The following is a 17,808-nucleotide window of genomic DNA, read 5'->3' on the forward strand; positions in this document are numbered from 1 at the left end:
AACAGCAATTATCAAAACGGTGTCGGAAAAAAAACCAGCTTGGACAAGTTAGACCCATCTCAATCCCATTTTTATCAGTAAGATTATTTAAAAAAAATGTGTGTTTAAACTACTAAATACATTCCTAACAATCACCATCCATTTAGACAACTTCCAGTCAGATTCCCACGCTCACCGCAGTGCAGAGACAGCCCTTGTCAAGGTGTTCAGTGACCTCTGCATTAAAACAGACTGTGGAAAAACCACAGTGCTGGTATTACTGGACTTGGGTGCAGAATTCAACACTGACATTCACTTAATTTTATTGGAAGGCAGGGAATTTTGGTCTTTGTGATACTGCACTTTACTTGTTTAACACCTGATTGAAGTATTTTTTGTCAGTAGGTAACTTTACATTGGACACTAGAAAATCACGTGGCGTTCCCCAAGAGTCCATTTAAAATTGGTCCTTGGGACCCACAGTAAGTATCAAATTATATAAATTTGATTTGCTCCTCAGCGGACACCAAGGGTAGCAAAGGCCTTTTAAAAACCATTAATTTAAATTAGGTGTGTGGAGGCAGGGAAACACCTAAGACCAAGGTCAGTGGTACTGGAGGAATATGTTTGAGAACTACTGGCTTAAACTCAATAAGGGAAGGTGTCATAAATATGCAGGTGACACGCATCTATATATTAGAAACCCGTCCAAGCACTGGGTAAATGGTTTGAGAAAAAAAAAATACTAAATTTAAGAGTAGATGGATGTTATTGTCCTTTTGCTTTTACTTAAGTAATATTCTTGTACATTTTCTGGTTACTCCACCCATCATGAGTTACAGAGATAAAGTTAAATTACACTTGCACATAATAACAGCAGAAAACTTGCTTAGCCTTCCCTTTCCTAACATGAATGTTACCCAATTTAAAGATTAATAAAATTTATTTAAAAAAATGTTTCTTCTGGGCAAACTCTTTTTATTAGTATTTCATTTTATATTTTGAAATACAAAAAATTTCACATCACAGTTTCTCTGAATATGTAATTTATAAACATTAAATCAAATATTCCGTAATTAAGAAGCCACTTTACATTGTAATTATTTACACTTACTAAAGTAATTTCTTGGATGACTACTTCCTAATTTCACTTGTGTAAAAAATGTGAAATAGTGGTCCTCTTAGTCTACTCACCTCTAAAAGGTAAAAAAAAAAAAAAAAGGAATTCCTTGTAAAACGTAGAGGTGCCTTAGAATGAGCTGACAGCCATTCTCGAACCCAAAAACAGTAATGTGACAAATGCTAAACGTCAGTAAAACAGAGACAAAGAGGCAGACATTGAAGTACATTTGTTTATTGTACTTATATTCAACTGAAATAATAGTCATTTTCTACCAAGCATTTGCTGGTTGTTGTTATCATCACAGTTTTTCTACCTGAGATTCAAGTGTAAAAAAAAAAAAAAAAAAATGCTGAGAAAGCAAATTCTTCCAAGTTTTATTTTTCTACTTTAAGTCAGAGAAAAATCTTCAGTCAAAAAGTGGCACAACTTTTAGAAGGATGGAAATGGAATCGGGTTTATATAATTAAAGGCATTTCTGCTTCACATTCATAACAGATAAGTGTTTCTGTTTTCATTATACTTTTGAAAAACTTTTCTACAAGTCGGTTTCTCATCAGCGTGAATTTTTGCTTACAGAAAATACAATTGTTTTTTGATACAGATGTTTTTTTGCTTTTAAGCCGTTATGTTTTCCAAGTTAAACAGGTTGCAAAGCCGCCAGAATTATGCAGCTTTTTTTTCAGTTAAGCTTATTTGGCACCGAATATTTGGTAAGTTTCCATGATGTTATGTTCGCTAACATTTGAGGCGTTGTGATGTACATTTAGCTGTCACTGTTACTGCTTATCCAGTGACTATCGTCTCTACTGACATGTATAGTCAGGATCAGCTGCTGTTTTCTGCAAATATATGCTACCTCCTCCACATTCCTTTTCTGGCAGCGTCGGACGGGGTCGACCCACGGAGAGTGAGCGATGGTCAGGAGGGATGCCTCACAGCCCTTTATTGTACGTCAAAATCTTACAATCTGTTGCCATCGCGATCTCTGGCTCGAGCTGATTCACACTGATCTGTGGGAGTCAAAGCACAACCAAAAGGTCAGTCGCAGAAGTGAAAATAATACGCACAAGCATTTAGATGCTTGGTTTACATTGTTTATGTGTATTTTATAGATGGATCTATATATCATTAACATAAGTTGTGAGATATTCAAAAATCTTTAATGCAAGTAGATATATTCTTTAAGGCTTTAACTGTTCTTCATTTGCCACTAATATGCAAAAAGAGCCAATTTGGCAGATTAAAGTCTAATTTGAGGTTTACATCTAATAATATTTGAACCAGAGACAGATGGCTGTTTGGAGTTGGAGGCAGAATCCTTAATCAGACATCTTGCTAGGTGTGAAGTGGGGAAGTGGGACAAATTGAGTAGGTGGGGGGTCCCAGAGAGCAGGGCTTTCTTATTGCTTATTGGGATAGATCTTTTTTTTTCCTTTTGCTTTTTCATCTGCTATTCCTGCGAAAGTGCAAAAAGGACTAGTGAGAGAAAAACAGGCTCCTCCGTGGAACGGGAGGCAGCTTTTCACAGGACCGTTGGCGGCACATATGTCTGAAGTTTTTTGCCATATGGCTGTCTGAGCTATTTCCAGTGGTAATTAAATCCTAAACATTTTAAAGCCAGGGCTGGCTGGCTTGTGTCAGCAAGTCACTTGGCAGAGAGAGCACAAAGATGGGGCGAAACGGAGTGAAAAAAAAAAATGTTACCACGGCCGTTTAATGAGCAGAATGACACGTTCTTAGCCAATGAGGCTAAAGTTAGATCTCGGCCCGTTGGCCTGGATGGCATCAGTGGCAGTGAAAAAAGGCTGGGAGCGGATCAGAACAACACAGGTTACGTCTCAGAGGGCTACGCCTCATTAGAGAAACACTAAGGAATTCAGGAGATGTTAGTGGGAAAACATCAGTCACTGAAATTGAGTCATGGCCAACCCGAACTGAGGGGGTTTTCAATAAAGATTAGATTTTTTTGTTAAATAAAGCACAAAATTAAATCACTTTCTGACCCAGTGTCAAATATAAAATGAAATGAATCTTAAAGTTTGATAATTTCCTTTAATGTTTAAGCAGAATTCCCAGAACAGCTTTAAGCATTTGGTTGGGTAACTCATGAACATTTGATACGTCTGTTATGCGGGTGCATTCTACTCTGCACTGGTGAACGTGCTTTCATTTGCCTTTTATTGTCTCTGAGCTCTGTCAAACACAGAAACAAACAAATCTTCACCTGTAGGTTCTGGTAACACTTAAAAACCAAACTGTTGTATCTTTCTAGATCCAAGAGGCTGCAAAGGATCCATTTAGTGTTTACCACTGAATAAAATGAGACAGAGCTGGCTCACATGTACAAATATCTGGATATTTTGAATTTGTCACCTACTCTTTTAAGCCTGATGTGGAAAAGCTCAGACAAAGGCTAAAATTGAAGCTGGGTTTTTATGTGCCAGTGTTGAATAATGCTAGAGTCAGTCCATCTTTCTTCTTTGAGGATCAAAACAAACTGAAAAATGTCAACAAATTGTTGTGATTAACATTCATGGTGGGATGGTCTGGTTTGGCACCTCATTAAGTTTTTATTACAGAATTACTTGGTCTACTTCCGGCTAATATCTGCCCTCCAATATCTTTCGCTCAGACAATATGCTGCTGGTCTCTGTCCCTTTTTCTCAGAATGAATGGGGCAAAAACAGCCTTTGTTCACGCTCCTCCTTCATGCTGGAACTTGCTTCATAAAACTTTTTAATGAACTGAACTTATCTCACTGCAAGGTTTTACTTCCAAACTAAAGGCTTTGATTTAACAACATGTACCTTTATTTGTTTTCTTTATCTATGTAGATTAGATTTTTACACGCTGTTACCTCTTAGCCAGGACTCCCTTGAAAAATATATATATTTTTTAATTTTCAAAGAGCACATCCTCTTTAAACAAAGCTGAAACAATAATATAAGATAAAAAATGCCTTAAATAGATTGCACATAAAAGCATTATTTTAAATAAACTGCAAATAAGTCAGTAGCAGTTTCTTGGGCGTTTGCTCGCCTTATATTTTACCAAAAATCCGCCTGATGAGTGAAAGCAATCCACACGGTGGGCAAAAGGCTCCACTAAACGATCTGCTGGGTTTTGGCTTCACCTAAAAATGGCGGAAAGGTTGTTATGGAGCAAGTCACTGTACTGTATTTACTTTGGAAAGTCCAACAGAGCCACTGGCGTCCCGTTGTCCAGCAGATCTTCCAAAGATGCTACCAGTTTAGAGAATCCAGAATCAACGGCTAATGATCAGCTGCTTCTCGCAAAGTTTAAGTTAAGTTGAGGCTAATCTTCCCCAGGGCTGGGGAAGATTAGCTTGTAAAAAGGGGGGAAAATACTTTTAATTTCTAATAATGTCACAGTTACTGGCAGTTTTTTACAACATGAAGAAAGAGAAAAATGGCAACCATGGGAGAGTTCTGAGTCACAAAGAAAAAAAAAACATCTACAGTACATGATTATCAGTTTTTCAGAAAAATCATCTGTGTGATTAGACAGAGGCCGTTTCTCAATTCACAATAACGCGAGTACGGACTTGTGTCCTTGCCAAGTATGTTCTTGAGAAGAACACAGAAAAGTCTGGTCCTGGTGAGAATGGGAGAACGCAGCATAAATATGTTTCAATTGGAACAGAAGCGTACCTGTTATTAATAGCCTCTATATAATAATACATTTATACTTTTTTCATTTATTGGGGGGTTAATAATTAATACAGTCAGATAAAACACAAATCAAATATACATTTTGCAAAATAAAACCAAAAAATCGCCACCAGAGCCAGCGGTACTTCACACGACTATGCCGAGAGAGGACTGCTGCAGAAGGGCTGCGGTGAGACCTGGCTGCCGTTAGCCTCGGAGGTCCGCAGGTTACCATGGTCCTCTCATCTTTGGAAATTGTTTTTTTAATTACGCATTAAATCAGTAAATGAACCATATAGTGATGCTTAAAAGTATAATGTTCTCGCCTCAAATGATCTTAAAACGTACTTTTATTGAACAACAGCAACAGAAAAGAGAAGTTTTAACTTAATACTCTGAGCTCTGTGAGCGCTCCATTGAAACCTGCTGCTGCCGCAGTGCATGCTGGGACAGCTGTCAATCTCAAGACTGGACAAGTCTGCTCTGATGCATACTTGGTAAATAGGGGGGGGGGGGGGTGAGAACAACATCCAGGCACTTTTTCTGTCCCTGGTCTGCTGTTCTTGTGAATTAGAACAGTACTAGGGCTGAGGCTGATGACGTGTCACGAGTACACAAGCACATGAGAACGCACAAGTACACATATTGAGAAACGGCAAAAGTTGCCCCCCCCCACTGGAAGACAGCACCTCCATGTATACAAAGATAAACTAATAGTGTTTTAGAGAAGCACAACACACCCGCAGTTAACTGTGAAATAAAGAATAAAGTTAGTAAGCTTAGGTCTATTGTGTAAAAAACTGATGATCATGTGCTGTGCATGTTTTCTGCAAGGTTTGGTGTAAATTTTGTTGTTTTTTACTTTTAAACATATATCTGAGCCACATCAGCTCTGAACCTATGGGTTGTTGTAACGAGGTACCTGAGACATCTGTGGGAAGAGGCTGATGGCGAGTGGCAGAGCCAGACCAAAGGAAGCCAGACACACCAGGCTGTGGACGGGCAGGACGAGCCTCGGCCGCCTCTGCAAGAGAGGAAGCCTGGGAGGGAAGAAAAAGTTAGGACTCTTTTATTAAAGCAATTTAACTTTGAATAAAATTTAAATCTAAACACCCAGGAAAATTATTAAACAATCGGAAATACTTTCATTCAGTCCCGTTTTCAGAAGATACAGCTAAAGAAAAGCCTGCAATGCATTGCCAGAAGTAAGGACATTTTCTACATTGATTTCCTGCCACAGGATAATCTGCTCTTCAGTGTGTGGGACAGTTCCCTCAGCAGGAGCTTTCTCCTCCACCAGTGACGCCCCCCCATAACAAGGAAAGCAACTGCCTAATGAGGGAGCTCATTAACACATATGGCTGCCATGGTTTAATTAGGCTATGCATGCATGCACGCACACACACACAAACACACACACACACACACACACTAGAGTAGATGCACATCTTGCAGAAGTGTATGATAAAGAGAGAAGTTGCCACATATGTTTAGAAGCAAGTGGTAAGGTAAGGTAGGTCTGGGTGTTCTTTAATAAGGAGGAAAAGATGTTATGCCATTAAACCCTTATTGACACAAATTCATCTAATTCTGCTTGCATTTAAATGCTCTATGTAACCCGTAAACAGAGCAAGCTCAGGCTGAGGTCTCACTGAGTTTAACTTGCTGCCATTATTTAATAATTCTCAGCCACTATCCTGACAAATCTGGATAAAACGTTGACATTAAAAATGAAGAAGCTTTTGCAATAGGAAAATAAAATGAAATACTGAAAGTTTAATTCATTTATGTAAATTTTTTTAGGGTAAGGATAGCAAGAGTCCAAAGGGACAAAGAGAATTTGGTATCTGGAACACGGTGTTGTCAGCTCAGGATCAACTTCCAGTAGATCTAAGGCAACATGAATGCAAACATTCAGCAGTTTTCATATACATCATTTATTTAACCAGGAGAAAGCTCATTGGGATTGTATCCTTTCTGTCCTTTGTCTGAGACAGCAAACCCATGGACGCTCAGTATTACCTCAGAGCTTCATGCTCCAAGTATAGTTAGCTTCTTTTACAAAACAGTCCTTGCATTTTTATTTCATTTTAAGGATGTTTATAGGACTTGAATAAGGTGTTTGCAAAATTTTATGCTCTATTACATTATATGCTCTGCAACGTATGAATGTTATAAATGAAACTTTGTGGTTACATTTATTAAGACAGTGGTAATATATTCTGAGAATGATTATAGTGCACAAAATTAATTTTGGACATCTCTCTTTCTATTCAGAGCTTTTTCACATACAAAGAGGCTGACTAGTCATGTGGGGGATTGCATCCGAGTCAATGATTCAATGCAATCAACTGGTTTTCCTTAGATAGAAAACTTTGAATCAATTTGAGTGTATGATCTGATGAACTGTAAAGTGCCTTGAGATGACATGTGTTGTTAAATGGCGCTATATAAATAAAACTGAATTGAATTGAATAGTCATGTTATCTCTTCTATCCCACTGCATTTCACCATGACTTATCCAGTGTGTCCAAATCAAGTCTGATCCATCCTCCTATGGTAGTCCCAGTGTCCTTTTGACTAAACTGACCAACAAGTACCTTCCTTGTCTGCTTTTATCACACCATGTAGCCACAAGTCACCCTTTCAGTCAGCCTTTGATTACCTCATTTGGAGGATCAGAAGTTTACCTTTCTAGCCTCCTCACCCATTCAGAGAGTATACACAAAAGCTTAAACTGCACATTTAAGGAGGCTTTTTACACAAGCTATGAGCCCAACATACTCTGGCCAACTAGCCTCTCTCCTCTATTGCATGGGATAAGATTATTGTCAATAAAAACATAAGCTTAGGTGTTTGAATTTGTAAATTTAAGTAAATAAGCAGATTTGTAGTTGTTCTTTTTGCAAAAGTACTTGTACAAATCACATACTTACCAGAACAAATTATAATCCCGGGTAAAGAGGTTAGCCTGTAATGCGCCTGAAGGTTGTCTGAACCATAGATGGAATGTTATATCTTTGCTGTTGTTTTCAATGTACGCACAGTACAATGTTCAATCAATGGTTCGTTTAAAAAAAAAAAAAAAAAAAAATAAGCTGAACTTTATCTATCTCACAATGGAGAAATTAACTCTGCACAAATGCATTAAAATTGCAATCGGGGGTTTAGGGTCTTGCTCAGAGACCCAGAGTGGCAGTCTGTGGGAGTGGGTTTCAAACTTACAACCTCAGGATTCCAGGCCCTAACCAATAGGCCGCCACTCCACCCAGTTAGTCTTCACTTGGCATTATGCAGACTTTTCGCTGCATTACCACTAAAGGATAAGTGAAACAGCTTTATTAGGTAGTTCCGCTCGGGTAAATTTGCAATTCACACTTGTCTACTTGTAATTTCTACTCGCAAACTTTTTTTTGTTATTTGTCATCATACATTTGGAATTTCTACACTTCAATACAGTTTTTGTAGTTTTGCACTGTTGCAATGTTGCTACTTCTAACTTGTATTCGTGACTTTTAAATGTGTCTTCTCACAGATTAAACATCTCATGTCACATATGTATGAGTTAAAGGAATAAATAAAAAAATCTTAAATTCTCGTTATTGACTTACATTTACAATTTTGAGCACGTGCGCATATGTTTTTATTGACTGCTATCTTACCCCTTACATATGTGTCATGTTATTCCTTAGCTACACAGAGGGACCTAATGAATGAACTGCAGAAAGCTAAACCAAAGTAACAAAGGCTGCCTTCAGTAACACACTATGACCAGAGGGACTCAGACCCTGCAGTGCCGGATGTGTCCCTCTGCTAAAGACTGAACTTGTCCAGGCCTGTCTAAAGTTTGCCAGAGAGCATATGGATGATCCAGAAGAGGACTGGGAGAATATCATGTGGTCGGGAAAAACCAAAGTAGATCATTTTGGTTTAAACGCAAGTCTTGGTGTTTGGAGGAAGAATAATGTTAATGCAGGAACACCATACCTACTGTGAAGCATGGGGGTGGCAACATAAGGCTTTGGGGCTTTTTTTCTTCAGAAGGGATGGGATCACTTATCTGTGTAGAAATAATTGAAGTCGTAGAGAAACGGTGGTTCCAACCGTTGCTTTTCCGAATTCTCCCGAGTGGTGCCTAACTTTACATGAGCAAATAAAGTGAATGGGATTGGTCGTGTATCAAGAGGTCGGAATTGTTGTGGCGGAAGGTTCGCAAGCAAGTTTGATTTTGGCCGGTTTATCAGAAGCACCTTGCTAACTAGTTAGCAACTTAGTGCTAGTACTGTAGGTTCCCAATGGGAAATTACATCGGGACTAAGAAGCACTAAATTGGTGGCTTAGAAACAACACTGTCTAGGAACGCTATGGAAAGCGGAAGAGGAGAGTTTTGAATCGGAGGTCGTGGATGAGTCTCATCCGTCATACACTTTTTATATAATGGAGGAAAGTGGGGACGAAGATGTTGTGGAAAGGGACGCCAGGGTGGCAGAAGCTTGGTTTAGTGTAGAAAGCTTACAGCCATACGTGTTTGAGCACTTGCCTTGCAACGCTTGCCAGTTCTTTTAGCTCCACGCCTGCTGAAGACACAGACGTCCATCCCTGTGAACACTGGGACGTAACTCACGGTAAAGTAAATGACTCTTATTTCTTATTTCAACCTTTACATATGTTAGCTGTGACATATGAATCAAGATCCTGACCGAAATAATTTGATTGACAGATGACCCTTTATAAATGATTGGCCGAATTTAGGTGTACAAGCTGACGTATAACTAACTGGCCGGCATAAGGTAATAAAAAAAAAAACCCAACAGATTTTAAGACAGGATTTTTTTTTTTTAAAGAAATTTTGGGACAATGTAGTCTGATAAAGGGTACATTTATATACATGTTTAAGCCAGAATGATTTGACCTTTATATATGATTTCCCTACGACTTTAACAGGGCCATGAATGAGATTTTGAATGAGAGAGCATTCAAAGTCACCATTCAAAAATGAATGGTGATCTCAAAACCTCATTCCATCAGTGACAACATTGAAGATGAAATGTTGCTGGGTCTCAGCTCAGGTAAGCTGTGTATTTTGGATCATTGTCATGCTGGGATCATTGTAATGAGGGAGTGGTTCTATAAAAAGTGTGTGAAGGTCCTTGAGTGGCCGAGCCAGTCTACAGACCTAAATACCATAGAAACATTTGTGGTAGGAGTGAAGGTCAGTGTTGACCAGTAACAGCCCCCAAATATCATAGCTCTAGAGGATGGAAGAATGGTGAACACCTGGAAACAATTGTCTGACCTCTGTCAATGACAACCAAAGTTATTGAGCTGAACCTTATAAATGACCAAATACTTTAAGGCAAATTGGAGGATGTTCTTTTTCAAGGTGGATCATCAAAATAAGTTGCCCACCGAATTGACAATCACTCTGATGATATGTTTACGTAACGGTGGTGAGTCTGACATTGTGGAAAAATTTAACATCTTCACTTGGAAAGGAAGGTTGTATGAGTGATGCAAACAGCAACTTTTAAACTGAGCATGCACAAGGAGAAAGCATACTCTTGCATGCGTCCAATAGGCGTTCCCTCTCGGGAGCAGGTAAAGTGGAGCAAATATTTAAAGTGGAGAGGGTGGGTCTTTTCAAAATATTAGCTTTTTCCTTTAATTTTGTCAATAATTCATAAATAATTTCAAAAACTTAGTGTGATTCCTTCTTTTTTTTTCTCTCATGTTGTGTCTTAGTGTAAATTGTAGCCTTGAAACCTTTCTAATCTTACTAAATAATAGGACATCTACAATCAGTGGCTGACTACTTTCTTTTCCTACTGTATAATTGCCAGTGTATGTAGGTTAAATTGTTAAAAGGGCCTTGATTTTTTTCTAGTATTCATGGTAGAGACCCATAATTTCCATAATGTTTATTAAACAGTGAAAGGTGTTACATTAGTACTCTAAGGTAATTCTTTCATGTTGTCAGGTCCTGAAATACATACTTAAACAGTTATTCTTCTTTAAAACATATTTTTACATTACAACATAAAAAGCTTGTTCCTAAATCTCGTAACCTCAGTACTTTGCCTACATTTTCAGTTGTTCTTCTAAAAAAAAAAATTCCCTTAATATACTCATAGCAATGTATGAGAACAGATCTGCTTTCACTCCTCTAAATATGTACTCAACAGGGTAATCCATCACTGAGGGGCCGCCTGGAGGACCCGTCTCTGTCCCCTTGTTCTCGCTTCATTGAGAGCCATTGAAGGCAAGCTGACATAAAGGAGGCTGAGAACTACACACAAACCTGGTCTATCACTTTTAAGCAGACCCCTACATGCACACTCCTTCTGTCTTTCTCTACCTCCCCGTTCAATTATTCAGGTTACAGGAATCCCAAACACACCTGGAGAACAGGTTGTGCTTTCTGAGCCCGCCCACTCATAGTCGTTGGGACAAGTGCTGTCAAAGATTCCCAAAGATGTCTAAATTCCTCCATTAGGCTGAAAGAATCCATCGATCGAAGAACTGCTAAACAAACGCTTCATATCTAAAGGAAAGCATCTAAAGTCTGAATATGATAACAGAGGATTCAATTAATGGAAGAGACTTACAGAACAGATGTTAAGATTTACCTTTCATAGACCCTTCATAGGTATACTAAACGTTTCATCTTTTCTATAAGGTAGGTGGAAATAACATCGATTTGTACCCACTAAGAAGATGCACAGCCGGTGAAAGGTTTCTTTTGACCAATTTTAATTTTTCTTTGACGAAAAAAACCCTAAAAGGAACAAGTGAATGTGAAAACACATCTGAAAATGAGATGGGTTTAAATAACGATATCTAAGTAGAAAAAAAACGTATCTTCTGGAGCGCTCCGCTTAAGGAAAGAGAGCTTGTGTCCAAAATGTCAGGGTTGGCAGCTCGATGTTATTCATCCTTTCCTCGCCGTGTATAGATCCTTAATGGAGAGAAGGTCAAGTCAGATGGTCCTCTAACTGTTTGTTACTGTTTGGACCTGTCCTGATTTGTGGATGTGCCAAACCAATCAGTTATGGATGGGTATCAAATAGACTGAATGAAAGCAGGTCAAAGGATGATAAGCAGTAGAATGTGGGAAGCTGTAGGCCTACTTCTTGAGCTACTACAAGATGTACAACCTCACCTGGACCTTCAACTGACCCGTTACTATGAATGAGGGCGATATTGGTTCTGAGAGAGGCTGGTTCCCAGAACCAGAGGTACTCTACAGTAGACACTGTGCTGCTTAAAACAGTAAAGGAAAGTCATGTTGTGGGAGTTCTCAAAAAAAACCATCGTCATCACCTCAGTCTTGAATGGGTAAAGCTCCAGGTGGTTTGGAGCTTCTATAGACCAGCCAATTAATCCTGACTATTCAAGGAAAGGGGTGAAGGTTTACCTTCTAAAAGGATGACAACTCTAAGCAATCAATCAGTTCCATATTTTGTTCTTAATTCATCAAGTTAAATTGTGATTATAAGGGAGATCCAGCTTTATAAATACAGGGTTAAAATATGATTTTATTTCAATTCTTCACCAACTTCAAGGCAACATAATCAAAAGATTAAGTAAAATATGTAAAAATAATGTTCAACATTTGGACAATCATCTTTATTTTTGACTGAGAACTGTACTCATAAGACAAAATGCCCAAAGGGGTACACAAGTCAAAAAAGGTCAGGAAACACTGCTTTAAAGCACTGATTGAGCCAAAATGTGGTTCTACAGATTACTGACACAGAAGCTAAATACAAAACTGTTAGATTTTAATTGTAAACCACATTTAAAACCATTAATCACTTTACTTCCAGTTTAAAGTTCACTATTTTCTGTTGGTCCATCACAGAAAAAAAAAAATATATATATAAAAATCAAATGATAGTGGCTGGGAAGTGACAAAATGTAAGCAACATTAAAGGGTATGAAAACGCTGGATACCATAAGGGTTATAATTCATTTCCAAACTATATTGGCCAAACTGAAACAGATAAACACAGCTGAAATAAAGACATTTTATATTTTATGTAATTTTTTATATTTGAAGTCACTGTGGTCCAAATCTAAAACCAGATAGACTTCTACATTTCCTCAAAAGGTTTAGAGACAGCAACATATATAACAGGGGAGACAATATTAGCGAAAGAAATGTTCTTACTTTTCCAGTACAGCCATAATCATGGGAGGAAGCACCATGATAGGCATGGGCATGACCACTCTGGTCAGGGCAGTCTCCATAAGTGCCTGTAACAAAAATCAGAACTCTTTAAATGTACTGTATTTTACAAAAGTATAGATAATAATAATAACAATGATAATATTATCATATTAGCTTTTTTTTATCTCACAAGCCAAATTGCAAAAAAAACAAACCCTGACAGTTTTTTATATTGACAAGTAGAAGTTATTACACTTTTAATTTGACCAGGCAGTCATTTAAAGTTTTATTAGGGGGTTAAAAATACTAACTGAAATAAAATATTCTGTTTCTATGACCTGGTAAAGTAATAATAATAGCATTAACAGTTGTTTTTATACATCTCTATTCAAATACACAGATAGGGGCTTTGCGACTTACATGCTTTGCTGCAACTTTTGACGTCCCCACCACCTGCCCGCTGTCGTCAAGCACCTCGATACCATCAGACAGCTCAGTGTGTCTCATCAGCACAACATTGCAGATATTTGCACTTGCTGTAAAGAAAGAAAATAATGAAAAAGGTTAAAGAATCTCATTGCTGACCACCTCTCATATGTGGTCATGCAATACTGTGTGGGGACTGAAAAAGAATAACTGAATGGGAGATACACTGCTGATCAAAGTGTTAAGGTCTGGTACAAAAGTGAAATAATTTGTTTTTACACTATTGGGTCTTAAGAAAGCTCCGGCTAGATTGCTACAATGCTAAAAGAAGGGATTTGGGTGCTCATGGAAATGGTTACACTAAATAATGAGATGCAACTTCAACTACATATAGCTCTGAATAACATTGTGTAATCTTTCTAGGTTTTGCTTTTGTTCTTTGTATATAAAAGAATGTTCCCTCTTTTGTTTTAGTTTCTTCCTTCTTGTTTCATGCAAATATGGAATCAGACTGTTAGGAGTTATTCTGAATTTGTATTTTCTCCTTTATCACTGTGTCTTTCCTTTAATTCCCATCCCTTTTTCTTTTCTCACCTCTTTTTCCATCTTTGTGTCCATTGAATTTTTCCCCCACAAAGCATCTTGAGATTAAGTTTCATTCACAATTACCAAGTGGAGTCTTATAGCAACAGCCATACTGATCCACTTGTAAAAGCAAATATGTTGTATGTCATCCAGCAACAGAACATATAAAAAAAGAGAAGGCATTTCTAAATATGCATGTCTCTAAGGGAACAACAGCACATCACTGAGTATTCCCTAGAAATCACATTCCTCACACTAACAACGAGCCCTATAGACATCAAAGGGTGCTTTAGTTTAATGCGTCATGTTATCGTCAAATATTATCCACAATAGACAGCCCTGAACCTGACTGGAAATCTGTACAAAAAAAAACAAAACGTTAAAACAGCTTTGGAGCTTCTGTCTTATTTATTTCAGTTAGCCAAAATGAATACAAATGTATGTCAGTGTAGATAGACCTTTCTTCTTGACTCTAATAGGAAAGAGAAAAACTCATTTTAGAGAGTTTAGTGGTTGTGCCCCGAGCCTTTTTAATTTAAGACAACAGCATTCAGAGTTATCTTTCCTGGGCCCCGCCCGAAGGGACGGCAGGTTGCCTTATGAGGTGGATTTAATTAACTGAGGCCATTTAATACATGCTAATTTAGAAAAGGACAGATATAATGATTTTGGCAAGAAATAAAGAAAAAATACAGCTAAAAGATCAAATTCTCAAAAACCTGTTTGTAATTACCTTAACAAAGCCAATAAAGTAATTGGGAAATTGTATTGATAATTACTCAATCTGTGCAGCTTAATTTTGACATTTCTTCTTGTAATTATTTAAAATAATGACATTTATGTGCACTCTAATTGTATCTGATAACTACTGGGAGGCTTGTGGATTAGAATTCCTATTTTAATGAAGTTCTAAACATCACACATAATGAAAAACATTTCAAAAGTAAAGAAATTCTTTGCCAAATGTTTGAACTATTATGGATTTAGCTCCAGGTAAAGTTTTATTTTATTATTTATTTGAATGACAGGCAATTCCTTGATTAGCTTATTACAAAATAAATCTTGCCTTAAGTAACTAAACACAATCAAATGGGTGAAAATTCAAACGCACTTTGCTTTCTCTCGCTTCAATTAGCCGTTTTAATTACCTTTTATATGGGCCTGCAAACACAACAACTGCAACAACAATGCCCAAACTGAAATCAGGTAAATGAGGCCTTGACATAGACGCCACTTTAGGGGTAATTATCCAATTTGTTTGCAGCAGTAGAGTTCCAGCGAGCAACCAATTACCAAGCAAAGGCTGCACTGCAGAAACCTGTTGATTTAATTAGAAGAGCCGCCACGGCATGGAGGGGGTGGGCGGCAGGCAAACAATTTATTTACGCGCCAGCAGCCCCGGGCATTGTGGGACACGGGTCTATACCCCTGGGTGCGATTGTGATGCAGGGGGGTGGCACGAAAAATCAGCTTTGTGGCTCTGCTCTCATCTGACAAAGCAAGCTCTCAGCACGTCTCTAACCCTGCAGAGAGGAAAACGGACAAATAAAAAAGGAAAGAAAACAAAAAATAAAGAGAATCGCTCCCTTCTTGGATTTCACACAGAGAGATGGTTTGATCTCAGAAAAGAACCAGGTTTTCAGCACTCAATGGGCTCCATAGATGAATCAGAGCCTACATCCTGAAGCTCTGATGTTCTTTGAGAATAATTGTGATGTTATTGTCATTAAAATAATTAAAAACTAAATATAGACTCATACCTCAAGTCAACTTAAAGAATAAAGGTAAAAGAAACGAACATCATATTTTTTAGCTTACCAACGGCAGGGAAGGGGACGAACCTCTGCACCAAAAGCTTGGTGGTCGGACTTAATCGATTCGCTTTCTGGATTAAAACATTCAGCCCAACCTGAGGGATTAAAGCAGGTGTTTTACTGTTTGCAATGCTGCTTAACATGTAGAATATTTAGGATATTTTAAACAAGGCTTCCCTTGACAGTTAAACTCTGCTGAAATTTAAAACCCCAAAGTGTTATAATCAAAGGAGTACGTGTTCAGATAACAAACCGACGTGAAAAAACCTCAGCCTCCAGCTTTCCCCAGCCCAGCGTGAGGTTGCCACTAGAATGGATGTGTAATTGGAGGGCTCCTGCCCCCCTCCCGGCATGTCGTTCCTCCCTTCAGAATCCCTGGGATTTTTTTTTCTTCTGTGCTCGCCATCGTTGTCAGGCCTAAGGCCATCAGCCGGAATACGCCCAGCAGGACCAGTAATTGGCTCAGTTTGAGGTCTTTGTCCAAGATTGAGGCCGTCTCAGCCAGACGTACAAGAGGACATTATACTCTTTTGACGACTGAGGTGATGACATGGAGGTAAGAAAAAATGAAAATGTGTTCGGAAGGCTGTGAAGGAAAGCTTTATGCAAAAATTAAACTCCTTTAAAATGGCAGCTTTTATATGAAAAGGAAATAAACACCTGCTTAATGTAAAAAAAATAAATAAATAAAATAGAGGACTTTAGAATTTAATTTTGTAGGGATGTTGTTGCTTCTACAGGATAACAAGACTAAGTAGGACCATCGCATCGGCATGTGGATGTGTTGCTGACTGCAGCTCTTAACCACAGGGATCCTTTAAAGCATGTGTCATAATGATGGGGAGAAAAATCATGCTAATGAGTAAATGTTAGGGAGGAGGGAGCTTCAGCTACGAGGAAAATAAACTCCTGTAAATTCTGTAACCTTCCTCGACAGCTGGATTCTGGCAGTACCTGTGTGTTTGCAGACACAGAAGAATCCATCTCGTCCCACTCATGTCTCAACTGTTCAAGAACCAACCGCGAAATGATTGGCCAATCTTATTGCAGCATTAAGCTTTAAGGCGGGACATACAGCTGCGAAGAAAGCAAGAGCTTCCAAGCCCACAGCCAAACCAAAACAAACGTAGGAGGATGAAAGTGTAGCTGCTGCTCTCTGTTTTATCAGAAGCAAGGATTTCATACTTGTTAGAGGAACAGTAAGAAGCTTAATAGATTTCTAGGCACGTTGGTAGGCGGTCACTATGCGTTACCTTGCCCAATCTGCTCAGGAAGTCTTGCTGAATCAGAATGTATTACCAAGCGGGTTTGCACTTAAAAGGAATTTGACTTGGTGTTGATGGTGCAGACAAATTAGATATATAAAATGACAATGTAGTCCAACCTTTCCCCGAACGGATAAGATGGGACTGTCACTACTATTGCACAAGTACTCCATCTGTACTAGTGGCATGATCCGTACCAGCAGCTCATTTGCTCATGAACAACTAGAAATACATCAAGGGGTCACCATCTATTGCTTTTTAAGAGAATAGATTGAATCACTACTTATAAAAAAAACACCTTTGAAAAACCCCTCAAACATTTGTTTTCAGTTTCAAATTATTCTTTTTATTTAAAATTTTGTTTTCTGTTTTATCTTTTTTAGTTTTGGTTTCAAATCGTTTTTTTCTTTCAGTTCAAAATGTTTCAATTTTTTTTCCAGTTTCAAAAACAATTCTACAAACATAATGGGCTCAATTAAGCTACATGGAAACGGAGCTAGATCTATTCCTGAGTCCTGGATTCTATCTTTTGAAAGAAGAAGGATTTTTTTTTAAGCTTGTCAACCTTTTCTCTTCCAAATCTTCGTAAGTTTTGACTCATTGTTTGACTCATTGTACCCTCTTACAAACAGAGTGACTACCAATTATTACAGGCAGGAAGTGAGAATGAATTTTAATAATATTTTATCCAAAATATTTCCAGGGTATTTGGACATAGTATAAATAAATTAAACATTTTTAGTTACACTAAATTCATGATGACCACCAGTGATGT

At 38.1% G+C, this 17,808-nt stretch overlaps 1 protein-coding gene across 1 annotated transcript in view; it reads right to left on the reverse strand.

The window, feature by feature from the left end:
• Positions 1-1,317: 1,317 nt before the first annotated feature.
• sfxn5a (sideroflexin 5a) overlaps positions 1,318-17,808 on the reverse strand; it is a 31,721-nt gene continuing 15,230 nt past the window's right edge. Inside the window, exons 10-14 of the mRNA XM_038279450.1 lie at positions 15,773-15,863; positions 13,364-13,479; positions 12,944-13,029; positions 5,696-5,813; positions 1,318-2,112 (exon numbers count right to left, since the gene is read on the reverse strand). Coding sequence (XP_038135378.1) covers positions 2,035-2,112; positions 5,696-5,813; positions 12,944-13,029; positions 13,364-13,479; positions 15,773-15,863 — 489 coding nt within the window. The 3' untranslated portion in view covers positions 1,318-2,034. The remainder of the gene's footprint in view (positions 2,113-5,695; positions 5,814-12,943; positions 13,030-13,363; positions 13,480-15,772; positions 15,864-17,808) is intronic.

Source organism: Cyprinodon tularosa, unplaced genomic scaffold (genome assembly GCF_016077235.1).
Source record: "Cyprinodon tularosa strain WSP-4 unplaced genomic scaffold, ASM1607723v1 ctg150, whole genome shotgun sequence".
Classification (NCBI taxonomy): Eukaryota; Metazoa; Chordata; class Actinopteri; order Cyprinodontiformes; family Cyprinodontidae; genus Cyprinodon; species Cyprinodon tularosa.